The sequence below is a fragment of the Aotus nancymaae genome, unplaced genomic scaffold (genome assembly GCF_030222135.1).
Source record: "Aotus nancymaae isolate 86718 unplaced genomic scaffold, 86718_ANA_hifiasm-v0.15.2.pri h1tg000019l, whole genome shotgun sequence".
NCBI classification, from domain to species: domain Eukaryota; kingdom Metazoa; phylum Chordata; class Mammalia; order Primates; family Aotidae; genus Aotus; species Aotus nancymaae.
Genome location: NW_026988431.1, coordinates 3967949 through 3995340, shown reverse-complemented (window position 1 = coordinate 3995340; position 27392 = coordinate 3967949). Strand labels below are relative to the sequence as shown.

At 38.0% G+C, this 27392-nt stretch overlaps 1 protein-coding gene and 1 long non-coding RNA gene across 5 annotated transcripts in view; one reads left to right on the top strand and one right to left on the bottom strand.

Moving 5' to 3' along the window:
- The window catches only part of RBMS3 (RNA binding motif single stranded interacting protein 3), a 1161208-nt gene extending 1142275 nt beyond the window's left edge, over positions 1 to 18933 (top strand). For all 4 annotated transcript variants that reach the window (XM_064378594.1, XM_064378591.1, XM_064378593.1 and 1 more), the window contains one exon: positions 12533 to 18933. In XM_064378594.1, the coding sequence (XP_064234664.1) occupies positions 12533 to 12539 (7 nt within the window). In that variant the 3' untranslated portion in view covers positions 12540 to 18933. The remainder of the gene's footprint in view (positions 1 to 12532) is intronic.
- LOC105705598 (uncharacterized) overlaps positions 1 to 27392 on the bottom strand; it is a 105379-nt gene that overhangs the window by 9439 nt on the left and 68548 nt on the right. The window lies entirely within an intron of this gene.

Genomic DNA, 27392 nt, shown 5'->3' with positions numbered 1-27392 from the left:
GCAGTATATGGGCATGTTACTCTCACTCATTTATTGAGTGACACAAAGAACTCCTAGTTTTGAATGGGACTGAGAATAAAAGGTTTCACAACAGGTCCAGGCTGTGATGGAAGCTGTTCTGTCATTTGAGGCATATAATTCAGCACATCCAATGGTTCCTAAAGTGTCAGCTGCAAATAGGGATGCTGTTTGGAGGCTTTGACAGGCCCCTAGAAGTGAATTACAGTGAAGGCCCTTAGAATTTTGGAGCAAAGCCCTGCTATTCTCTATCCATAACTATTTTCGTTTTGAGAAACAGCTCTTGGCTTGCTACTGGGCCTCAGTAGAAACTCAACACTTAACTATGTGCAATCGAGTTGTCCTGTGATCTGAGCTACCTGTCATGAACTGGATGTTATCTGACTCACCAGGCCATAAAATGGAAGTGGCATGTACACGATCAGGCTTGAGCAGACCCTGAAGGCACAGAAAGTTACATGCAAAAGGGGCCCAAATATCCATGTCTCCCACTCCTGCTACCCTGCCTACTTAGGCCTGGTTTATAGGTGACTCTGCTTGATATGCAGGCACAACCAACAGTGGGCAACCAAGGCACTGTCGTCTCTTCCTGGGCCATCCGTGAGAGACAGTGGTGAAGTGAAATCCTTTCCGTGGGCAGAACTTATATCAGTGCATCTGGCTGTTCGCTTTGCTTAGAAGGAAAAATGGCCAGAAGTATGATTATATACTCAATCATGGGCTATAGCCAACAGTTTGGTTGGATGGTCAGGGACGTGGAAAGAACATGATTGGGAAACTGGGGACAAATTTGTGGAAAACCTATGTGAAAATATGGAGCAAAAAAATAATAATGGGAAGACATTGATAGTCATGTGACTGCCCATCATAGCATCATCTCCACAGAGGAGAATTTTGATAATCAAGATAATAAGATGATATAGTCTGTGAATATGAGTCAGCCTCTTTCCTTAGTCATTCCTGTCATCATTGGCCAATGGGCTCATGAACAAAATGGCCATGACTACAGAGATGAAGGTTATGAGTGAGATCAGCAACATGGACTTCTGTTTACCAAGGAAAACCTGGCATAGGCACTGCTGAGTGCCCAGTCTGCCAGCAACATATCCCTGATATGGCACCATTCTCTGAGGCGATCAACCAGCTAAATGGTACTGAGGATGATTACACTGGACTACTTCCATCACGAAAAGGACCATGTTTTCTTCTTACTAGACTATAAGGTTTGCCTTTCCTATGTATAATGCTTTTGCCAAAACTACCATCAATGAACTTAAAGAATGCGTTATCCACCATCATGTTATCCTACACGACACTGCTTCTGATTAAGGAACTCATTTCACAGTAAATAAGGCATGACACTGTGCCCAGGCTCATAGAATTCACTGATCTTGCTATGTTCCCCACCATCCTGAAGCAGCTGGCTTGATGAACAGTGGAATGTCCTTTTGAAGGCTCAGTTTCAATGCTAGTTAACTGACAATATCACGCAGGGATTGGTGAAGGATTTCTCAAAGGCTGTATGTGCTTTGAATGAGTACCCAACATATATGGTGCTGGTTCTCCTATAGCCAGGTTTCATGGGTCCAGAAATTAAAATATAAAAATGACAGTGGCACCACTCACTATTACCTTTAGTAACCCACTAGCAAAATTTTTGCTTCCTGTTCCAATGACATTATGTTCTGCTGGCCAAGAGACCTTAGTTGCTAAGGGAGGAATGCTTCCACCAGGAGAGACAACAATAATTCTGTTGAACTAGAAGTTAATACAATCCCCAGCCACTTTAGACTCATGTTTCTGAATCAACAGGCAGATAAGGGAGTTACTGTGTGGATGGGGTGGTTGATCCTGACTAACAAAGGAAAAATGGACTACTACTCTACAATGGTGGTAAGGAAGAGTGTATCTGGAATACGAGAGATCCCTTAGTGTGTCTCTTAGAATTACCATGCCCTGTGATTAAAGTCAATGGAAAATTACAATAACACAATCCAAGCAGGACTACTCACTCAATCCAATAACCCACATCCTTCAGGAATGGAGGTTTGGGTCACCCCACCATGTAAAGAATCATGACCAGCTGAAGTACTTGCTGAAGGTAGAGGGAACACAGAATGGATAGTGAAAAAAAGATTACTATAAATATCAACTATGACCATATGACCAGCTACAGCAATGAAGACTGAAATTACCATGAGTATCTCCTCCTTTTCATGAATACATTTGTGTACATCTATGTTTGTATGTTAACATGTATATTAAGCAAATATCTCTTACCATGTATCGTAAGGTATATTGACTTTGTATCATAGTATTTAAGTATTACACATTTTACATCAGTATTTAAGTTATAAAATATCAAAGAGGAGAGTAAACATCAAAGACTTTACCTCTATTTCTGTGAAAGGGGTTAGTGTGTTTTCAGTCATATGTAGGAAACTTGTGTCATGTTATAAGGAATCATGTCCTTGCTATGGTCTTTACTTGAAGATTAAATATGGTTTGTGAAGAAGCATATGAATGCCAAGTTGACAAGAAGTGAACTTGTGATAGTTAATTTTATGTGTCAATTTGACTGGACCATGGGATACCCATATTTGATCAAACATTATTTCCGGATGTGTCTGTGAGGGTGATTGTGGATGAGATTAACATTTGAATCGGTAGACTGAGTAAAGCAGAATCCCACCGGCCCCCTCCCCGACTGCTGCCCCAGTATGGGAGGTCCTTATCCTGTCAGTTGAAGGCTTAAGCAACAAAAAGTTGAGCCTCCTCTGAATAAAAGAAAACTCCTGCCTAGCTGATTAAGCTAGAACATTGGCCTTTTCCTGCCCTCGGATTTGAACTGAAACATTGGCTCTTCTTGGGTTTGAGCCTGCTGGCTCTAGGACTTAAATTTACATCATCAGCTTTCCTAGTTCTCAAGCTTTCAGACTCAAACTGGAACCGCACCATCAGTATCAGCTCTCCTGGGTCTCCAGTTTGCTGACCCCAGATCTTGGAGCAAATTCCTTATAATATCTCCTATTTCTGTTTCTTTAGAAAATTCTAATATACTGTTTGCCATAAGCACCTCTTAAGACTCAGTGAGTAGGTGAAACTGGCTGTGGTTGTGCCAAAACACAATAAGGAAATAATGAATGATTCTAGAACCTTCCTGCTAATAGTTTAATGATGTCTGGCTAAATGAAAAAATACTTTCATTTATCCCATCAACAATTACTGTAACAAGCATCATTCTAGGTGCTAGGGAAAGACTAATGAAAGAGACAGATGCCTTCCTCACTCTCTTGGAGTTTACTTCTAGTACTAGATGTATAATCAATGGATAAATCAGAAAATAATAAGAAACAGACAGAACTACAGAGCAGATTATTTAAAAAGATTATTTTGGGAAAGAGATCCAAGATGGCCAATTACTAGGAGCTCAGGATTGCAGCTCCCAGTGAAAGCAGAGAACAAGAGGATGCCACACTTTCAGACTAATTTTTGTTGCTCACAGACCAGGAGATTCCCAGTGGAGGAGCCCCATGGGTCGCCAATGCGACTCTTGTGGCCGGCATGGTGGTTTTGCTGGCGCCTCGGCGCAGTGGTTCTCAGTGCAGAGTAAACGGGACCGTGTCCCCTTCTGGTTGACGTTTGGAGCTCTGGAAGGGCAGAGTTGCCCATTCAGCTGATTGAAAAACGGACTCAAGAGGGAAGCCAGACCGGAGATTCCCGGGCAGAAAAGCACCATGAATCTTAATGCCACTGTTTTAGCCAGCGCAGTGGGTTGCTCAGATTTCAGCGCTGGGAATCAACAAGTTTGACGTCCACTCAGAGACCTAATTTGAAAGTCGGTAATTACAAAGACGACAGGTGGATAAATTTACAATGATGGGAAGAAACCAGTGTAAAAAGGCTGAGAATACCCAAAATCAGAATGCCTCTCCCTCTACAGGGGATCACAGTTCCTCATCAACAAGGGAACAAGGCCTGATGGAGAACAAGTACATTCCATTAACAGAATTAGGCTTCAGAAGGTGAATAATAAGAAACTTCAGTGAGTTAAAAGAATATGTTCTAGCCCAATGTAAAGAAACTAAGAATCTTGAAAAAAGGTTTGTCGAAATCCTAATGAGAATAGACAATTTAGAGAGGAATATAAGTGAATTAATGGAACTGAAGAATGCAATATGAGAACTCCGTGAAGTATGCACAGGTTTTAACAGTCAAATTGATCAAGCAGAAGAAAGGATATCAGAGGTCGAAGACCAACTTAATGAAATGAAATGAGAACACAAGATTAGAGAAAGAGTAAAAAGGATGAGCAAAGTCTCCAAGAAATGTGGGACTATGTGAAAAGACCTAATTTAGGTTTGATAGGTGTACCTGAATGTCATGAAGAGAATGAATCCAAGCTGGAAAATATTCTTCAGGATATTATTCAGGAAAATTTTCCTAACCTAGTAAGGCAGGACAATACTCAATTCCAGGTAATACAGAGAACACCACAAAGATATTCCTCAAGTAGAGCAACCCCAAGACACATAATCGTTAGATTCATCAGGGTTGAAATAAAGGAGAAAATTCTAAGGGCAGCTGGAGAGAAAGGTCAGGTTACCCATAAAGGGAAGCCTATCAGACTCACAGCAGATCTCTCAGCAGAAACCCTACAAACTAGAAGAGAGTGGGGGTCAACATTCAATATCCTCAAAGAAAAGAATTTTCAACCCAGAATGTCATATCCAGCCAAAAAAAGCTTCATAAATGAAGGAAACATAAAATTTTTCACGAACAAGCAAGCACTCAGAGATTTCATCACCACCAGGCCTGCTTTACAAGAGCTTCTGAAAGAAGCATTACACACAGAAAGGAACAACCAGTATCAGTCATCCCAAAAACTTACCAAAAGGTAAAAAGTATCTCCATAATGAAGAATCTATATCAACTAATGGGCAAAATAGCCAGATAGCATTAAATGACTATATTAAACTCAAGAATATCAATATTAATCCTAAATTTAAATGGATTAAATGCCCCAATCAAAGACACAGACAAGCAAATTGAATAAAAAGTCAAAACCCATCGGTACGCTGTATCCAGATCCATCTCATAAGCAAGGACACACAAAGACTCAAAGAGTTGGAGGAAGACTCACCAATCAAATGGAGAGCAAAAAAAAACCAAAAAACAAAAAAACAGGAGTTGTAACTTTCATCTCTGACAAAATAGACTTTAAGAGTAACAAAGACTAAAAGAAACAAAGAAGGACATTACATAATGGTAAAAGAATCAGTTCAACAACAGGAGTCAATGATCATAAATATATAAGCACCCAATATAGGAGCACCCAGATACACAAGACAAGTTCTTAACGACTTATAAAGAGACTTGGACTCCTGCACAATCATAGTGGGAGACTTTGACACCACATTTAATATTCAACGGATCAACAAGATTGAAAATTAACAGGGACATCTATTATTAGAACTCAGACCTGGAACAAGTAAACTCAGTGAATATTTATAGAATTCTTCACCCCAGGTCCACAGAACATACATTTTTCTCAGTATCACATTACACCTATTTTGAAAATGACCACATAATTGGAAGTAAATCACTCTTCAGCATTTGCATAGCATTTCACAGACTTAAATGGAATATTGGTTGGCTGTTTGTTTGTTATTTTCTTCCCTTATTCCTTCCTGTCTCCGCTGTTAAGCACAATTATCGGCATAAAAGAGGTTTTTAATACCTATTTTTAGATTGCATTCCAGCCTGGGCAACAGAGCAAGACTCCTGTTCTCTCTCCCCCTTTCTCTTCCTCTTTCTTTCTTTCTTCCAAAAAAAAAAAAAAAAAAAAAGAGATTATTTTGAAATGAAAGTTGCTGAGTATTTTAGGTACCAGAGGAAGCCTGTCATACAGTCCTCAGATCTGAAAGACAATTAGAAGCTAATCTCAGAGACGTCTGGAGAAAAAGTGTTTTAAGCAGATGAAACAGGAAGTTCAGAGGCCCTGAGGGGCCACCTGAGGCATGAATGTCCTGAACTAGAGGGGAGAGTAACAGCAGGTAAGTCCGACAGGCCCACTCTTATAGAGCCTTTGGCCCTTGGCTACTTGGCTTTGTGTCCAGTAATTATATACTTTGTTATATTCTAAATGAGCCAGGAAACTTTTGGAAGGCCTAAAAAAATAAAAAACAGGAATGACATGATTTGACTTAAATATCAATGAATCCATTACCAATGCAGGCTGGGCAAAAAGGAACATGTTTCAAGGATGGATTTCAGGATGCAAATTCTTCCCTTTCTTGAAACTGTCCAGAATCTCCTCCTCTCCCTGCCTGATTAAAGAAGCTTCAGTTGCTTCTGTTTGTGAGCCTCCAGTGAAGTGCTATTTTCTTTCTCAAGGCTGTCCCTACCCAGATGTAAGGCACCTTTGCCTAGTCATTGTATGATGTGGTAGGGAAGCAAATGTTTTGCCTGATTGAAAGATAGCCTCTCTGCCTCTCATGGATTCTAATGACAGCCTCTCCATCACCTCCGTACACAGGTCCAACTTCATTATAGTACCAGCATCATGCTGGGATTGTACTAGGAGACAGAATCCCTGCCCTTTAAGGCTTACAATCCAGTACATGATTTAGATCTACATATGAGTTATCTATATCTGTATCTCTATCTGTCTATCTATTTATCTATCTATCTATCACAATGAAGAAAATAAAAACTGTCTTCAAAAGTACTGTAGTAATGGAATGCACATCATTTTCTTTTCTGGCTGGATAAACATTGATGGAAGTTTTGGCAACCAGATCTAGGTCTTATGGGGAAAAGCAATGTATTAGGCCGAATAACAGTTTGACCAAAGTCCAGGGGTGGGAAAGCTCCGAGTATTTCTCTGAGAAATGAAGCGGACTTGTAGAATAGTGTGAAAAGTCTGATCTGACCCAGATTCTAGTATCACGTGTCATACTGAGGTGCCTGGACAGCGTTTTCTTCATTCTAGGACTGCTACTTGAGCTGAAGTAGACAATGGACTTGGAAGCATTGAAAATCCACAGTCCTGTTATTTCAGTGATTCACACAGGAGGAGGTAAAGGTCTGAAGTATGATGGTAGTGGATATAATGGTGGGGTGGGAAAGTAGAATAGGGATAGAGAGAAGAAAAAAACAAGACTTAAAAATTCCAAGCAAAAGGATGAAGTTATTGATGCCATTAACAGAGGTAGATGAACTAAAACCCCAGAAGGACCTGATTTTTGGAGAAAGACAAGGAATCTAATTATTCAGAAAACACCTTGGAACGTAAACTATTTCAGTGGTGTGGCATGTGAAAACCACTTACATTGCCCTACAGACATTAAACCTGGAGAAAATTTAACATGTCCTGCTTATATTCTCTTCTTTGATGTGATATAAAGTGCTAGAAGTTTTTGACTTAACAACAATAGCAACAAAATTGAATGAAACAAAATGAATAATCTAAATAAAATAAATTTGTGGATGGCAATCCTTCCTGAAAATTACTGGGACTCTAAGTTTGTATCAATTTTAGTCACAGTAAGATGCGAGATTCTTCAAAATTATTCGAGGAAGACACTGGGAATTGAGCTTAGCATCTGGGTAATAAAAACTGGGTTCCTTTGCATGGGTAACCATCACTGGGAAAAGTTTGAGGGATACACGAGCACCCACGGAGGCACTTACTAAATATTTAACAAGCACTGATTAGAAAGAAGGCACAACACAATGTATACAGTTTGCTCGCATACTGGAAGTCGCAGCCCTGTTTTTAGAAATAACCTGACCATATCTTACATAAAAAATTCGCTCAGGTTAAATTTGACCATTATCTAGAGGTAAGGCGATGTTATCTTTACAGAAGCCACCAGAAAATTATTCAATGACTGTCCAATTTTGAGATCAAGCTCAAACAACATCCTAAAGTTAGTTATATGCTACAAATTTCCCCCCATTTTTAATATTTTTAAAGCTTTTCTTTCTTTAAAAACAATATAGACAGGGTCTCACTCTGTCACCTAGGCTGAAGGGCAATGGTGCAATCATGGCTCACTGCAACCTCAAACTCTTAGACTCAAGTGATCCTTCCTCCTCAGCCTCCCAAGTAGCTATGATTACAGGCAGGTGCCATGTTGCCTGGTTTTCCCCACATTTTTATTGCATCCTTCCTTCCTTTTCTTGTAAAGTGGAGAATATCTGTAAAATAATTTACCCAATCCACATTATCTTGAATACTCCCAAGCTTCACAAATGGCAGCTCATTACCAGCGTCATTATGCTAATTAACATGCTTCTCCTTTCATCAGGCAGCCCATTTCTAACCATTATTATGTTAATTGAGATACAATAGCTTTAAGTACTTGTACAAACCTCTGGCCTTTCTCATTAAATGCTAGCTGACCTCCTGTGGGGTGTGAAATTCTGATTAGGGCAGCCAGTGTTCCTGAAAAGTAGCTTAACCTATTCTACATACATTTAACATCACAACGTCTACACTAAAAACATTGTACAGACTTCACAACAGAAGACTGAAAAGAAGAGTTTGAGGAATATAAATGATGTGCCTATTAAGGGACTATATTTGGGATATTTGTTGGCAAATATTTAATATTACAAATTCCACATTTCAACATAAATCAAAGTACTTCACATTTTAGTATTTATGAAGATTCTCCCCCCCGCCCCATTGTTAAAAGAAGCTACTTGAGGGACAAAGAGTACATATTGGGTCCAGTGTATACCGCTCAGGTGACAGGTGCACTAAAATCTCACTATAGAATTCATTCATGTAACCAAAACCACTTGTACTCCAAAAACTATTAAAATAGTAATAAAAAAGAGGCTACTAATGCAAAAGGATTCCAGGTTCTTATCACAGAAGGAGGAAATAACTGTGGTTTACGTTGGAAATTCTATGGAAATTCCAATTCCCACCCAAGTTATCTAGTTTCCTTTGTGCTATGTAGGAAACCTTAAAAATAACTAGATCTGAAAAGTGTGTCTTCAATCAAAGTTAAATTCTGATATCAGTGTTCTCCAAAGAGTGATAATTAGGTCTCTAGTGCTAAGGGAGTGCCACTGTGCCCTGGATTTGGGGTGGGAGGGAAGCACTCTCTGGTCAAATTATGTTGGGATACACTGGTTTAAACTAAGTGAAATGCTTTATTTCATTTTTCCTCAAAGTCACTAAAATACTCCTAGAGCATCGGATAAACACAGCATATGTTTTACTTCCAGAAAGATTAGAGTGTGTGAGGCCTTCCTCCCAGGGAATTCTAAGAGACTTTTTTTAAATGTTTATATATGTATACACACACACATACACACACACACACATATACACACACACACATGCACACAGATATAGAGAGAGCACGAGAGAAGGACTGCCAGAGTCTCACTCTGTCACCCAGGCTGGAGTGCGTGATCTCTGCTCACTGCAACCTCCACCTCCCGGGTTCAAGTAATTCTCCTGCCTCAGCCTCCCAAGTAGCTGAGATTACAGGCATGCACCACTATGCCCAGCTAATTTTTGTATTTTAAGTAGGGATGGGTTTTCACCATGTTAGCCAGGTTAATCTTGAACTCCTGGGCTCAAGTGATCTGCCCGCGTTGGCCTCCCAAAGTGCTGGGGTTACAGGCATGAGCCACTGTGCCTGGCATCCAAGATTTTTAAAAATTAAATTATGAAATAAGTTAACAAATTTTCATGTACATGTTGTAATTTGGATATCTATGCAAAAGTTTACATTCAAGAACTTTTTAAAAATATTCATGTCCTTCTTTATGGGTTCCCTAACCACTTCTTTAGTTTATCTGTGAGTAATCCAGTAGTGGGAATACAATGTGACATTTTTCCATACCCTGGATCACAGAATCCCACTTTTTATATAGCATTACATGAAGCTAGTCTGTCAGGAATTATTCTGGAAAATACTGCTTCATTTGGCTCTAAGACTTCCTCCTGCTCTAAAAAACTGGATTTCTAAGATTATGGTTTGTTACTCTCCAATCTATTCACTTTTTTTTTTGAGGGAGGAGGAATGATGAGAGGATTAAAAACCACTCTGTATTTTTAAATTCAGTGAAATTCCTACTTGAACACATTCTAAGGTCTATCTAAGGTCTTCTAAAGTCTATCACTGTGACCTTAGAAGGCCCTCATCTCAACCTTGATATTGCAGGTTCTTTCTATTCTTCAAATCTTCTCTGGCTAACTGAACTGCCATGAATACCAAATTTCTATACATTGTCAGTATATTAATGATGAGCAAATTATGTCCTTTAAGCTTGTGAGTAATACATTCTACGTATTATAATATATTGTGAGTAATGATACACTGAACGTGCACTGTGTTTTACAATTTGCAAATTATTCCCATATTATTTCTTCACATTAATTCCTGTTTTCAAGTTGTAACCCACTCTATTTCTAAAATGTCCAGCTTAAAATGTTCTTGTTGCCAATGATCCCAGCCTAAAAAAATTAGAACCCTTCTATTTTTAGGAATATCAGTGCAATCCATAAGTATGATGTAAATGTACACATGCACATTTATTCCAGGACAGAGGAGTGGGGCAGGAGTGAATTCAGGTCTATTAAATGGCAACATCCTTTTTCCTTCAGACTTCAGCTAGCAAACAAGAACTTGTAAAATACAACCATCTCTTTGCCATCATTCATTTTCATGTGGCAATGGGGCCACTTTAGGACCAAGCAAATTATGGGAGACGGCCATTGGAAACATTTGTGTACAGTTATAAAATCTAAAGTAGTTTCAGCCTAGCTCAAAAATATCAATGCTTTTGAGACAAGTGAATATCAAGTACTTGAGCTTGATGGGTCAGGTATTCTATGCACCGTAGTCCACTGAGTAAGACATCATTCACCGAGCAGCTGCTAAAGAGATTCATGGTGTTTTAGGCATTTTTGTTTCAGTACACAGTAATACCAGAGTGGAAGATGGGAGTGGGAACAAAGAACAGACTCTCCCCAACCACACACACACACACACACACACACACACACCACACATACACACACACATACACACACATACACATACACACACACACAAACTATATAACCAAGAAAAAAAAGTTTTGTTCTCATAGTAATACAGATTTTTAGAAAAAAATGAAGTCTATAGTTTGCAAAGCTAGAGACAGTTAAAATATAAACCATGGTTCCCATGACTACCACTAATAAAATTTTTCTTGTTGCTACTGTATGAAAATTGTAATCACTTTACTTCTTAGAAGAGATCTCACTTTCTCATATAACACAGAAAAAAAGACATATTTCTAGGGACTAAACTGTTGATAAAAATTGAATATTTGATCTATCAACTAGTAGCTTTCCTCACACGATTTTAAGAAGAAATCAATCAGTTTCCTAATAGTCATAGCTGGCTCATATTATGGCTTTTTGCAAATTAGGAAAAGAAGTCCTTTCTGGGCCATCTCAGGCTTAACAATGAAGAGTTTAAAGCACTGTTGAAGGTCTTTTGTGAATTGAGGTTACAGCTCTGCTCCAGGGTACATACCTTGGGGGAGCAGATGATGGGCTGAAATTTAGTCCCCACTCCCTCAGCCATGCATCTTGCATAGTGAACAATCTGTAAAACTGTACATAGTACAGCCATATTTAGTAAATTAAGCAACGGTGCATCAGAAGAACTTACATAACTTTTTGCTGTCATCCGATACCCTGTGTGAAGAGGCCTTCCTCTTAATGCAGACTTACACATAAATATAAAGGTACTTTCTACAGCACAACTCTGAAGTTATTTAACAAACTTCTAATCTGTGGGCAAAAGAGCTCACAGTAAAGTCAACCTGCTGGAAGCTTAACCCTGCAACATCGAAGGGGCGGTAGCAGAAGTCTTTATTTGAACTGAGCTAAGCAAAGGGGCATATAGTGAAATGATATTTTCCTAAACAGCTATTGTGTATATACCACTCTGTCTAAAGAATAAAAGGTAGAAGTCTCGTTCTTGCTCTCACAAACTTGTAATCCTGACAGGGGAAATAAGAAAGGAGGAAGGGAAGAGGAAAAGAGTAAAACTGCATCGGCCTCTTAACTGTCTCACTTATTTCCTCAGGCAATAGCCTTTTGTAAATGTACATAATGAATACCCCGAGATAACATACAACCCAGTTATTTGGGGCACATAGTAAAGAATCTCATATATGTTGCCGGAATTAGTGATGATTCCTAGTTTTGAAGGAACAGAATTACTCAAAGGATCTTTAAGGAGCTACAACATAAGATATTAACCTTGATGTTTAATGTAAACAAACTCTCTGACCCAAATCTGTATTTAAGTGAAAGTAGCAGAATTTGACAATCTCATAGATTCAGTATGATTTTATAATTGTGTTTATGACTATGTTATATTGAAAGCTTGGTATCTTTTAAAGATACCTCATTGGAAAAGGGCACAGAAGGTGATTTCAAAGTTACTTTAATTTAATGACTACTCTTATTCAATTGTTTTCACAGACCATAAACAGGACTGAAGAATGTCCGTCTGAATCTTTGCCTTGAATGAAGAAACTTCATTGAACAAGAAGTTGGCTTCCAGTTTGCACAGACGTCAATGGAATGCATTTTTTTTTTTTAGTTTTATACTTTACCCAATGAAAACAAAGTTTTTATGTGCTGTGCAAATGGTCTTCACGTGGTCTGACAATTTATTTTTGCCATCTTTTTTTTAATTAAAGAAAAATTTTCCAGAAGAGGAAAAAAAAAAAAAAACTACAAAGCAAAATATCGAAGGTTGATATTTTATCTGAAAGGACATTTGAATTGAATTCAAAATTTTCCTGAAGGTGTAGATACATTTTTTTAAAAAAGAACAGAAAACCTGATGTCAAGAGGTAGGCAATAGAAATGGAAACAAATTGTCTTCCTCAATAATTAAGCTACTTTCTCTTTTTCCCTTCTTGTTTAAATCTAGTGGGTTTTTTTAATTTTATTTTTTCTTAGAAATATTTAGGTAAGGTTTATCTTGAATCTTAATTGCCTTAATTTTAAGGACGTCAAAGGCTCTCGAGGCAAGCTGTCAACGTCTTGTTAAAAACAAAAATCAAGAAAGAATTGAAATATTGTGCCGGCTTTAACTGGTACAGAAGTTTAAGACTGAGTTTTTAGGGTGAAAAAAAACTGTACAGTTTAAATGAAAATGTTTTTCTTCATTTGAAGAAAATTTGTTGATAAAGAAACCATGGCAACTGCAAGAATTGGAAAAATGCTGGGACTTTTCATGAACTTTGTCTTAAGTGTTGACATGACTCATTCTAAAAGGCTAAAACATTTTACAGTAAAGTTATTAATGTTGGTTTAAAAACAACTGCATTAGAAATAATGCGTGTTTGGGGGCAGAATGCAGATTTTTTTAATTTACAAAGCGTGATCGCTAGCAAAAGCATTAGTGCTTTTTATCTGCAGTCTTTTTTATGAGCTTTACAAACTTTTTAGTCAGCTTTGCTTGTCACATTGCAAAACCTAGCTTAAGAGCATTAAAAAAAACTTAAGTAGATAGGAGCTTATGGTCAAAAAGTGCAAAAAAACAAAAAAAAGCAATAGATAGAGAAATTGTTGACAATTTCTGTAGTCTTTCCTAGTTGTGATCAAATTCAGCCTATGGATGGCCTATTTTATACCAAAGATGAAGTGACACCCTATTACAGTCCAGAAGATAGAGGTTGTTTTTCTTTTCTTTTCTTTTTAAAAAAAAAAAAAAAAATTTATTTGACCGACATGGCCGGACCAGTTCTTACTTTGTCGTTTGTTTAAACTACCTTCCACTGGTGTTTTATGTCCTGCAAAAAAAGAGGGTGGGGGAGCTGTCTTTCTTTTCTTTAAATGTATATTCATTGATAGCAGAAGCTTGCACCTGTGTGTTTAACAGTTTTAGCACCAAGAGTTCTGGATATCAACTGATAGAGCCAAAAGACTTTAAATTCTGTGAGCTTTGCTGGTTTCTCACTAGCCGTCTGGAATAGTGAAACCTGTATTGATGGCCACTAGTAAACTAAGATGCGTATTTAACAGGTTGAATATTCTTTATATGAATTTTCAGCTAACAGCACTTTCTGAACCCGGTCTGAAAGGTCACTTGTCAAAAAAGCTTAGTGATTTTCTGTGAAATGGTGAGTGGTCTCCTGGAAAGCTCTCACTGTATTTGTAACAATAGTCTTCCCTCTAAATTACGACACCTCTGGGTTTTGTCTGCTCACCTCTGTCTTTGTCATCACCTACCATTAATAGTCTCCTTGGTTTTGCAAATCAGAAGGGGGTATCTTCTTTTTGCCTCTTTTCATTGTATTTTCATATCTTGGTGTTGCCAAAAAAACTTTTTCTTTCAGATTAATTCTTTGAGGCACGTAGGACCAATAAGATTGAGAATTCTATGAGTGGAATTTAGGGAAGTTATTAAAATGCTAGTTGACAATCAAGAAACTGTATGATTTAGATCAATCAGAACCAAAAGAAATAGGTTTGATCAATCATTTAAGCCAAAGGAGGAATACTGCATTTAGAATGATGCAAAAGTTTGTCTAAAATGAATTAAATTGACTTACCTATAAAATATATCTACATTTTTGATTCATGAAATAATATGTGTTCAACCCGTACAGTTTTACCTCAAATTAAGGACAATGGAATAGAATGTTGTTAAGTGAGCTATTCACTGGATTGCTTTCTGAATGAATCGTTTGAATCAAATGGGTAAAACTCTTTTCACAAACTAAGTCAGCCACAGGAGCCTGTCTTAGCCCACAAAAAAGAGGAGAATGTATTTAAGTATACTATAAAACAGGGTAGGCTTTTAAAAACTAAAAAGTTTTAAAGGTAAATCATATTCCCATTAGGTCAACATGAGTAATAAGGCTGACTCAATATGAAACTGTCAATATTCCACTATTTATGTAGACTCTGGTTCTCTTATACTTGCAACCCCATGAATTGGAAGCTCAAATCAGAGAATGATTCCATATATGTATGGTCACATTGGAGACAAACGTGTATCCAAGAAAATGTGTGTGTTACAGAGAAATTCCAACTGGTCACACCCACCATTATGGTTTTTCATGCTTTGGAGAAAATGCTAGATTGATACTGTCTTTTGTCCCATCCTTCAGCTTCCCATGCATTGTAAAGGTGGCACTTAAGTTTTTATCTTTAAAAAGTGGGCCCCAAAGATTTTGGGGGTACAAAAAACATGTATGGGAACCATATTTTCTGTTTCTCTCTTTCACTCTCTCAACTCTTTGTATAAATAAGGATTATCCTGGGCATAATTCATTTGAATATGAAACCAACATACTTTCTTTCATTTCTGTGGAAAAAAAAGTCAAAAACATGTATTAATGTGATACAAAGAAAGTCTCATTTACACAATCGACAATGAGGCTCAGAGGTAGCTACCATGTGGCTGATGAATGTGCCTAGGTAACTTCCTGTTTCTATTCAAAACTGCTGCTTTATTTGTACATTCAAAAATATTTTTTTCAACTCTGAAACTTCAATAATCTCAATTTTTAAGCCAATTTCTGCAAAAGGAAATTACTGCCATTTTACGTGTCCCTGTGTGTTTTGTGTTTGAATAATTTCTATCATGCCATTCTATAACATATATGTTTTCAAACCAAAAAAAGAAAAAAAAAGTGTCTGTTGTCTTACTTAAGACTTATTTTGAAAAGCCAAGTCTGGGAGAGGAAAAAAAAGCATCAGCAGGTAAGCAGCATTACACTGTGTGATAATAAACCAGAGTAGGTATTCAGTATATACAGACAGCAGAATTCAAATTTAATCAACAAAATATACTGTAGTGATTTTAATCCTAATTAAAACTATAATTTTTTTTTTGAAGTTGAAGTTAATTTTCTATGGATTCTGGTACACCAGATTTTCAAGCATTTATTCAGATGTTTCCATTTTTCCTTTTGACTTGAATTGCCAGGACTTAGCCTAAACATCAGGAAACTAAAGCCACGATCCAAATGAGAGAAACAGGGTCTCATCTAAACTCTAGTTTCATGGTCAGTGAAAGAGTAAGTTTTCTTTTCATAATGAGAAAAGTGTTACCAAGGGAGGCCAAGTGTGCATGGTAACTGGGAACTCCCCAGTACGTGGCCATGTCCTCTGAAGACAACATAATGAACCCAAGTGAACTGAAGATAATACTGACAGGTGCTGATGACCATTGTCCTTGAATGCTGACATGTCTTGAATATTGCGACTGTCATAATACTCTTTTAAAAAATCCTCTACCTGACTCTAGTTTTGCCAGGATTATTTTGCTTCCTTGGTAAATTTCAATATTTCAGAATGTTACCTCCATATTTCATTTGAGTTACTTCTTCCTGTGACCTTAGCAGATCTGTCACATTTGAAAGCATATGACTCACTTCCACCCCCTTCTAATGAAAAACTGCATAGTGTTAAAAGCACTCCCATTAGAGATATAAGACTGAGAACTGAAGAAGGCTGTGTAAAGCAGGAAGTTCACTTTATTTTACTATACCTAAAAATATATCTTTGGACCCCTTGTGAAGTGCTTTAAAACTACTTTCAATTTATGTATGACCCAAAAAAGTAATTAGTGTTTTTCCTGCCAAATAAATAATTGGGATATTTGCTAAATATCTATTTTTTATTATAGTGGCCTAAAAACCCCTATTAATGAAAAGTGAAATTTGATGTAATTAGGACTCTTGCAATCATCTTCACGATTGAGGAGAAGTTTCAATAGGCTGTCTAGACAGATTATGATGTTAATAGGAGATTAAAATACATTTGGCAATTCATTTTCATTCTTAATTTCAGTGCATGAACCACTGCAGATGAGCTGATAAGCAGAGAGAGATTCTCAAGTGGGTTTCAGTATGATTTGAAATCAAGTAAAGGGACAATATTTATGTACGTGTATAACAACGTTCAGCACATTTGAGGAATCACACGCTATAATAAAGTTTCAACATGTCATAGAACCTTGATCTATAGTACTTTCTCTTCAGTAAAAAGTAAAGGATGAGATTTTGTCTTCCATGTTATTGCAGCTGGCATGCTTCAAAATTTTGAGCTCACTGGGACTGACAGCCTCTCACTTCAATCTGAGGGATTGACAGAATTTAAACAGGCTCATTGATTCTGTACACTCTACCCTTTCTGTGGCAAGTGATAATGGGATTTCATTAATGAATCAATTTGTTTTACAAATGACATCCACTGTGGCATTGGAGGACAGCTGGGTCTGACTCAAGTTTAACATTTCTTTGCAAACATTCCTAAGTATGAAATTGGTCCTTTCATCCGAGTGCTCTTGGTCATGGCTGTCCTTTGCGGATTACATAGAGTTCAGCAAAGTATAAAAAAACTAAACACTAAATCCCCAAGTGGCCCCAAAGACCTTTTATGATATGGGAGACAGGAGTTCACCCCAGATTAATTTCTTTTATCTTTGGCTTTATACTATAACATACAGATGCTCTCTGTAGCAAAAAAAAAAAAAAAAAAAGGCGGGGGATGAATGGCTTTCAATACGCATTTCTGTTTATTTTTGTGAGGGAAAATAATATATCAAGAAAAATTTCTTCCACTCACAAAGCTTTAGGGCTGAAGTAGAGGTGTAGTAAGCTTGGATCTGCAGGAAGAACCACTCGGCCACTGAGTCACACTTGAGCTTGTCTTACTACTGTCCCAGTTTCTGAGTTGTGCATAAATACAATCTCTCTCAAATTTTTGAAGGGCTAATTATCTGCTTTGTGGATGTGTTTTGTCTTTTCTTTTTAGCTTGTAGGCTTTGGGCTCGGTTTTTTATTTTTCTTTTTATTAGCATGTCACCCTGAGGGTGGGAAAAGAAACAATTGGAAATAAAATTTGATTATTTCTTACCAAGTATTAATTTCTTAAGGAAGTTTGAAATCATTGGTAAAATTAATGTCCATACATTGTATGCCATAAATTTTGATTATCAATAATGTCTTTTCCTGTCTACCACAAACGATTGAGAGTTGGCTGTATTCTTGCAGAATATACAGAAAAAAATTATGGAGAATTTGGCTTCCCTCAGAAGAAAGCTATTTTTGTTCTCTTCACTAAATTCGAACCAGTAGCACGGATCAACACAACTTCTGCAATGAGAGTATAACAGTAGCTCATGGTACAGTCCTATTCTTATTTTTAAATCTTTGACCAAAACTTGCTTTTGTTATATTTTGACTTTGCGTTACTGTTAAGGCTGAATGACTTTGACACTTCTGTGGATATTTTTATGATCACATCAAATTTAAATAATGTCCAAAGTATAACTTTAACGTTATACTTTGTTTCAAACCCTCTGGTCTAAGGTTATTGAGAAAGATGTGCTTTCCTCCTCCCCCAAATATGTTATCTCTTCATATATTAAAAAAATGAGTGATTCCATGCTTTTCAAGAACTGTAAAAATCGTTTCAAAGAGACACTTGAAAAGGTTTTCTCTATTCTGGACACAAATGCTTCCATTTATTTAAAAAGAAGAAAATTGGAATCTTAATTTAAAAAAATATATGTAGTAGTTTATTCTATGAGATACTCAGTTTCTTTAAAAAAAAAAAATGGGACACAGCTTCTTTTAAAACCCTTGTTTCAGTCCATATTCAACTTCATGGAACTTCTGAAACATCATTCAATTTTGAACTTTATTTAAGAGCATTTTTGTACTGCTGTCTCTGTCATGGAAAGTTCTGTAATTCAAAGGTGTTTCTGGTTTTATTTTTAATTTCTTCATCTGTACCACAGTCAAATTAGCAACCATCTCCCCCATCCCTTGGGCTTTCTGTAGATCAGTGGATGTTAGGTTTAAACTTCTGTTTTCTTTGATGAAGCTTTCAATAAAAAATGAAAATAAAATCAATCCAGTAGGGCTGTTGTGTTTTTCTGCACTCATCCAGAAACTGGTTGGGGGAGGAGGGCTGATAGGAAGGAGTGGTGTCCACATGTAATCTGGAACAATACTGGAATTTTTTAAAGAATCATCTTGGCTAAGAAAAAATGAGAGAGGACATAACATTCTATACATGCCAGGGGGACCTGAGAAAGCCACTCTTTGGGAGATGTTAGAAAGAGAAGACCATTTAGGTCTTCCCAGAGACTCCCACAATCTTCCTCGTTCTCATGCTTAGGGATTTGGAGACCACAGAACTTCTATCTCCAAACATGCCTGACATCTACCAACTACTTGATGAACCTTAGATGAAAGCCAGGAGGCTCAGAGTTATATATAACAATAAAGACATTTGTTTGGACACCTATGGTTTGTATCCCTGCAAGGATTAAACTCCAGATCAACAAAAATCAGAAGTGTCCATTCCTCAAGCTGCTGAAGACCGTGCTAAGCAAATAAGCGGAAACCCTGTTTTTCTGGACTAAAGTCATTCAAGCTAGCTTGGAGCTCATATTTAAAAGCCAATAATATCCTGTTCTGTAATAGTCATTTGCTGTGTTGTTCGAAAATATTCTACTATAGAAGACAGGAAAGCAAATGGGAGACATGAAGTTCCTACGATGTGTTAAAAAAAACCAAAGTGACCCTTAAGACAGAAAAACTAAGTAGAGCATGTGAGTCTAAACAATAATAGGGAAAGAAAGACCGAGAAAACACTATGTGATTCACTAGATATAGATGAGAAAAGCATTGACTACTCATTCTGTCTTAATTTGCTCACTCTTCGTTGACTTCCATGCTGGCACCCACAGCAGCGCATCAACCTAATCGGTGAATTTCAATGATTGGCCCCCGCTTGTCTTGGAGGGAGTAAGCATGCTGCATTGGCTCCCGCTTTCGGCTGCCCCCTTGCTCACACCTCAACTCTGGTGCTTATAACACATCATCACTGGAGAAGGATGATGCGGCAGAGGGAAACGGAGTATATATCCCACATTGCAGAACGTTCGGCTAGTGTGATCCTTGCACCCCTCTTGCACTTTACCCTCAATGAGTCAACCTACCCCATGACTTTCACCTTGTTTTCTGTGGATTTTAAATTGATTTAATAAGCCCTGTGCTTCTAGCATCTTTAATAGTCTGTGAGCCTTTCTGTTCTATGACTTCTAGTATAGTCTACAGAATAGTGTATTTGGAAGCTACCACCATCAGGGTGATTTCCTACACGGCATCTCCTTGTTTTAGAATTATATGCACCCAGGGGAGGGTGTGGAGAAAGCTCTCCAACTGGAGCCCAGGCTCTAAGAATACGTTGTATTTATGCCTTTTCCCTCTGTGAACATCAGTTCACATTGCAGTGAACCGATGAGAAAACTAGAGGCAAAAACTAGAAGAATGGATTTATTGGCTAGTTTAAGAAAATCAGCATGGAACAAAGATCCTGAACTTAGTTTTACCCACTGCCTTATTTCTGTTTGGGTTGTTAAAACAAAATGCCTTGGATTGGGTAATTTATAAACAACAAAAATTTATTACTCAGAGTTTTGGAAGCTGGAAAGTCCAAGATCAAGGCACCAGCAGTTTCGGTGTCTTGAGGGCCTGTTCCTCATAGATTGCATTTTCTACGTATCTTCACAAGGCTGAAGGGGCAAAAAGTTCTCACAGGCCTTTTTCATAAGGGCACTAATTCATTTATGAGGGCACAGCCCTCATAACCCGATCATGTCAAAAAGGCCCCACTTCTTAATATCAGCACCTTAGCGGTATTTCAACATAGGAATTTTCAGGAAACAAACATTCAGAGCACCACACCCATGTTCTATCAGAACTTTTTTACAGCAGAAATTCCTTTTTTTAATTTGTTTAGGATTAAAAAATAGTAATACTGCATCACCACCCAGTATGTACAAAAATGTTGCTTCATGTTGCAAGACATTTTGGAAACTCCTAAAATGTACCTATAGGTTTCCGATGAAGAATCCTTGGTTAACAAGGTATGAACACGGGAGAGGGAAGACTACGAATGAGAAACAAACTACGTTTACGATGACGACCCTCGTACATAAAAGAATCATGATTTTCTGACCGCATATCTATGTATTTTTTACTGTTTAATAATTTATTTTCTCCAAGAAGAACTGAGTGCATTGTCAATTCTCAATGTTTCCAACAAGTTTATGTCCCACTATGCCTTTTTTAAGTAACGCTGATAACATTTAGCTGCTTTCCAAAGGCAGTAAGGTGAACATCAGTATAGCTCAAACTTCACCTCTGATGACTTCATCATTTCTGAATTTTTTTAAGGAGTGACATTTACAAGAATGAAAAAATCTCTCTAATATAGCAAGAGACTGTATTTTTATTTAAATCTTTAGAGACAAAGACAGCTTTGTCCTCCATGATCTTTAAGACGTTGTTAGGTTACTATTGTGGTAAAACGGTCACCAGGTGGCGCTGCTGTATTAGTCTCCAGTGGATTCCAAATCCAAATCCCAGATTCTCTATGCCTACATAGAACCGGTAATGTGAGATAAGGCTGTAAGAGAAAGCATCCCCATTAACTGGGCACTCACTCTGTGCCAGGAGCTGCACCAAGTGCCCTCACATACTTGGGGTCATACAGCTTTCACAAGAGTGCTCTGAGGTAGGGGTTGGAAAATTGTCCCCATTTCCCAGATGAGGCTTGGAGAGTTAGGCATCCTACCCGTGGACCTATGCTTAGGAAGGGCTAGAGAGTGCTTTAAAAACAGATCCAAATTCTCAATCCCTGGCTTCAAAAATTTCTTCTGAAATGACTTTGGGAAATGCCAATGGGGAAGGCACTTGTTTCTATGTCTGTTTTTTTGCTTGGTTGTTTTTAATCAGCAGATATTTTTAAAAATAGTTTGCCTCATTTGGCCTGGGATTTGTAATTTCTGTAGAAGAGGGGCATTGGACACTCATTCTAATCACCTTAGTGACAAAACTCCATACAAATCCCATTTTCTCTTCCAGAAATAACTTGCTGTTTCAATCGTCTCTGGATTTGAGCCTGTCTGATTTATTCTAGAAGCAAAGTACTGTCTACCAAATAGATAGGTTTAACTTTTCATTGACTCATTCAGTTAACAATTCCTAGCATATGGACCCTCCATAAATAATTTGATGATACCAAAAGAGAGACATTATTCTTGTTTGCAAGGCGTCATATTCTAATAAGTACCAATTTATGACATTTTGGCATGAAATAAGATCAGAGTTTTGCGGGTGATATGTTTAACCCTTGCTGCTGTTTATTCCCTAGTTCAGCTCCTCAACAGAGTGTCTGTTATCTTTTACCCAAGTGATCTGGGACATTTAATTCTGTAGACACCAAGGAGAGTAGAATATGCCATTCTTAGATGGACGTAACTGTTCGAGGTTATAGGTCTTGAGCACGTTTTCACGGTACAGACAAGATCCAAGCATAGGAACTGCTAATTACAAAAGCCAATGATTTTCCTCCTAATAGTGCTGAATCTACTCATATGGTTTGAAGGAATGAATTGTTTGCCCAAAATAACTTTTCTATTACCTGGCATTTCACCATTATAACTTTATTCTCAGAGATAGATAACAAGATTTTGGAAAAAGTACCAGGCAAGCACTGGAAAGAGCATGGATTTTGACTTTAGATATCCTACCTACAAAACATGTTTTCTTTCTTTCTGATTGTCATTTTTTTTGTTGTTTCAAAATGCATACCTATTACTTCTCAGAATGATTATGAGGATAAAACAGGCAATACATATATCCTGTGTAAATGCTCTAAAAATTATAAAGTCAATCAAATGTTATGCATAATTTTAACTGTTTAGTTCTGAAATTTCTCTTTAAAGATGTTCTTGTGAGAGTAACTCACAAGATTATAAGACAAGATTAATATCTAAGAAGATGAAAGGAGGCAATGATACAACCAAGGTAACATTTATCTACTTTGCAATGCTGCTCAGATTCTGTAGGGCACAAATGTCAAGCTTGAAACCACCAGGTTCCAGGCCACAAGAACAAGAGAACACAGAAATGTAGCTGCTGGTTGAGCTAAATTCACCCACGATTTTGAATGATAATCCTGTATCATCATCCAATCACCAGACACACTCTGCCTTCTTGGGACTTCCTATATAATGGCATATAATCTAATAGCATATAATGATGGAAGGGGACAGGTGTTATTAATTTGAGACTACTATACGTTGTGATCTGCAAACAGGATTGAAGAACTAGGGGCAGAATCTTCTTTAGACCTTGAGCTGATAAGACATGTTTATCCCAAGAAGTGGACAGGTATCAAAATAGTCACACCAATAGGTAGGTTGCATCGAACAAATATTTCCAAGACAAACAAGTGCTACTAGAAAAATGTAATAAGGTCTGGCCTCTAAAACACCTGAAACAAGTCTAATGAGCATAAGATAGTGGCTGTGAGATACATACATAGCTCTGCCTCTCTGCCTGCTGCCATGATCTCCTGCCCCTCTTGTCTTATGGTTGATTTGTTTCCTGTTTGTTTCTGGTTTGGATTTTTACTTTCGACTAAAATCCAGTAATATAACAAAAAAACAACAACATACTATGAACGATCAACACAATGATGTCCACAAGCAACACACAAGAATAACCAAGAAACAGGATACTATTAGCAACCAAAAAGATACCTCTCCCATGCTCTTTTCAGTCGTGATGCAGACCCCTCCGCCAAAGATAACTCTATCTTGAACTCTAAAAACATAGAATGACTTTTGTCTAAATTTTACTTTACCTAAGTGCAAGCCGGTGTGCTTTTATGAGAAATAGGTGGTATACATGAAGATAGAACAATTTTGCTTGTGTTTGAAAGCCCAAGATACCTATTATTTCTCTGGAAACTACACGCATGGCTGTATTATTCAAATTTTAAAGATCTTCAGTTTCAGAGATTATACAAATTCTTTCTACCATCTCTTCAATGTTTTATATCCCTTATAGCTTAGGAAAAGTTCTAAACCAAATGTCCATGAAAGAGTAGTAACCATACTCCTTTTATTTTTTTTAGACAGGGTTTCAATCTGTTGTCCAACCTCAGCTCACTGCCACCTCTACCTCCTGCGCTCGGGCAATCCTCCCATGTCAGTCTCCTGAATAGCTGGGACAATAAGCATGCACCACCATGCCTGGCTGATTTTTTTGTAGAGATGGAGTTTCACCATGTTGCCCAGGCTGATCTCAAATTCCTGAGCTCAAGTGAGCCATACTTAAAAGCAATTGCTGAGTTCTGAGGGAAGACTGGTTGTAAGGCTTCATTTAAGGTTTGGCAGCATGTCATTTATTGTCTGCTTATTTAGACAATATTTGACATGGGACAGCAGATTTCCAGACTTTAGTGGGAGACCCTCCAGAGCTAGAAGTTGCCAGTATACCATCATTTACACAAAAGCACAGCATGTGGAATATATTAAACCCATGCCCACAAAATAAAATGACAACTCCTTTGGCTTCTGATTATAATTTTAAATTGCTTGGCGCTTTCTTACTTAGATTTTGCCATCACTTTCTTTCTTTCTTTCCTGAGAATGAATCTTTCAGGTCAGTGATCAACCAGGTCTCTTCATGCTTCTTCCCAGGTATGTGCTTTGGGGTTTACATAGCATTTGGGGTGGAGGGATTCCCATACATACACCCTTTACCACTGTGGTCCTGCAGGCAGGAATCAAAGCCTTTGGAAAACTAACATGAAACCTACTACTTTGGTGAACCCTCTGTAGAGTTTCTATTAAAATATGCCTTGTGGCCGGGCACAGCGGCTCATGCCTATAATCCAAGCACTTTGGAAGTCGGGGGACGATGCGGATCATTTGCGCTCAGGAGTTTGAGACCAGCCTGGCCAATGTGGCGAAAACCTCTCTCTACAAAAATACAAAACCTAGCTGGGTGTGGTGGAGCGCACCAGTAGTACCAGTTACTTGGGAGGCTGAGGCAAGAGAATCATTTGAGTCTGGGTGGTGGAGGTTGCAGTGAGCCAAGAGGTCCCATGGCACTCCAGCCTGCTTGACAGAGTGAGACTGTTTCAAATATATATACATATATTTAAAAATATTTAAAATATTTTTATTTATATAAAATTTTAAATATATATTTAAAAGTATTAATATCAAATTTTTAAATATATATTTTAAAATATCAAATTTTTAAATATATATTTTAAAATATCAAATTTTAAAATATTAAAAATATATTTTATATATTTTTTAAATGTTAAGGCACAATGCATATATATTTTTTGAGCATTTTAATATATATACATATGCATTTGAGCATTGATATATATATACACACACAAATACATATATTATATATTTCTATATATGCATTGTGCCTTAACATTTTGGTAAAAGGAGTGAGTCCTTTGAGGTTCTGATGCGCCTGAGTCTGGGTGTCAGGGATGTGACTTCTCCAGGATCTCCGTCTCTTCTTCCTGCTGCAGTGCTGGTCCTAGCATGAATTCCTGTCTCTGCCCCAGGCATAGAGGCTTCCCTGTTTTTATATTTTTTCCTGTTCCCTTCCCCTGGCTACAAAAAGCTTCCAACAACGCCCTAAGGCTATGCATTTTGTTTTGCTCTTCCCCTCCGAAGGATTAAGATCAGGAATTTTTGTTGTCCTTCTTGCTTTGTTGCTGTTTTTTCCCTTAAAGGGAGACGGGACTGGGTGGCATTTTTGGCAGATGCTTTTGCTTCTCTTCTCCAGCCGGTGCCACACTTTCTCTGTCTCTTTCTGGAGATTCCTCTCCAATTTTCCTAGTGGGATTTTGGAGGAAAAGCCTGCAAGAGGGAGCACGTTCTGTTGTATTTGCAGACTCCCTGGTGTCCATACGCTCACACTATCCCACAGGCTGTCTTTAGCAACTCATTAAGAATGTTTAGGGGAATCATATTACTAGGCTTATATATGGTATACTGGGTTGAATTGTGTCTCCCTCCAGACACGCTCTGAAAAGATACGTTTCAGATGTAACCGCCAGAAGCTGTTAATGTGACCTTATTTGGAAATAAGGTCTTTGTAATCGAGTTCAGATGAGATTAGGGATTAAGCTGGACCCTAAATCCAATATGACTGGTATCCTTAGAAAAAGAGGAAAACTCGGACGCAGACACATGTATGCACACACACAGAAGGAAGATGGCCATATGAGAGCCAAGGCAGCAACCAGAGAGATCAAACTGCAAGTCAAGGGATGTCAAGGATTGCCAGAAGCGACCAGAAGCTGAGAGAGGAGTGGAGTAGATTCTTTCCCAGAACCTCACAAGGAGCATAGTTCTGGGGACACCTTGATTTCAGGATTCTGGCCTGAAAATCAAAAACTGTGAGAAAATAAATTTCTGTTGTTTTAGGGCACCTAGCTTGGGGTTCTTAGCTATGACAGCCGTGGGAAACTAATACATCAGTGTCGTGCTGGACTCCTATTCACTCCAGTGCGGATGGTTCCATGTCCAAGAGGCCAAAGAAATGAACCAGAGCCAGTGGAGGAGACATAGGGTTTACTGGGGGGACTTACATATGGCATGGTTCAGTGGCAGTGGGCTGACTAGGAACACCACTACTGTTTATAAAAAGCATGCAGTTCATACAGCATTTTCACATCCCACCCTTTACCTAGCAATCTCCGCTTACCCCCCAAACAAAGGGCCTCTATTCCTTGGACCACCTGTGTTCCAAGGGCGTGGGTTCCTTCACAGATAAGGAGTAAATTTCCAGACTGGCCACTTCCTGATTCCCTGACTCAGAACTCTAAAGCAACATGCTTCTTAGACCACAGGGTCGTTCTCAGGGTAAGCTTCAGTTATGACTGTCAGGCGCCTCTGCCATGCAATAAGGCATGCACAAAAACTGCTGCAAGAAAGCAAATGCTTACTCGGGTCCTGTTTTTCTCAGGAGTTTCCTCTTTTCTCAGATTTTGCTTTACTGGGTTGCCCTGTGACCTCGGTTTTCTGATGAGCTCAAGAAAAGTCATCAAATTTGCAGACCGTCCCTCATTAAAAATGTTGTAAGTGTGCAGCTTTCTCTCTCTCTACACATCCGAGCTGAAACTAGAATTCTTGATTATGTTAGTTGTTAATTTCAAAATCCTAACCAAATTTAAAGAAGACATTTTACTCCGAGGCTAACTAGGAACAAACAAAAAGAAAGACTCCTGACTTCTGTAATAGGAGTTTTTCTATTTCCCCACTGGCACGTTCATCTTTCCAGACTCTTTAATTTATTTATTTATTTATTTATTTATTTATTTATTTATTTATTTATTTTTTGAGACGGAGTTTCGCTCTTGTTACCCAGGCTGGAGTTCAATGGCGCGATCTCGGCTCACCACAACCTCCGCCTCCTGGGTTCAGGCAATTCTCCTGGGTTCAGGCAATTCTCCTGCCTCAGCCTCCCGA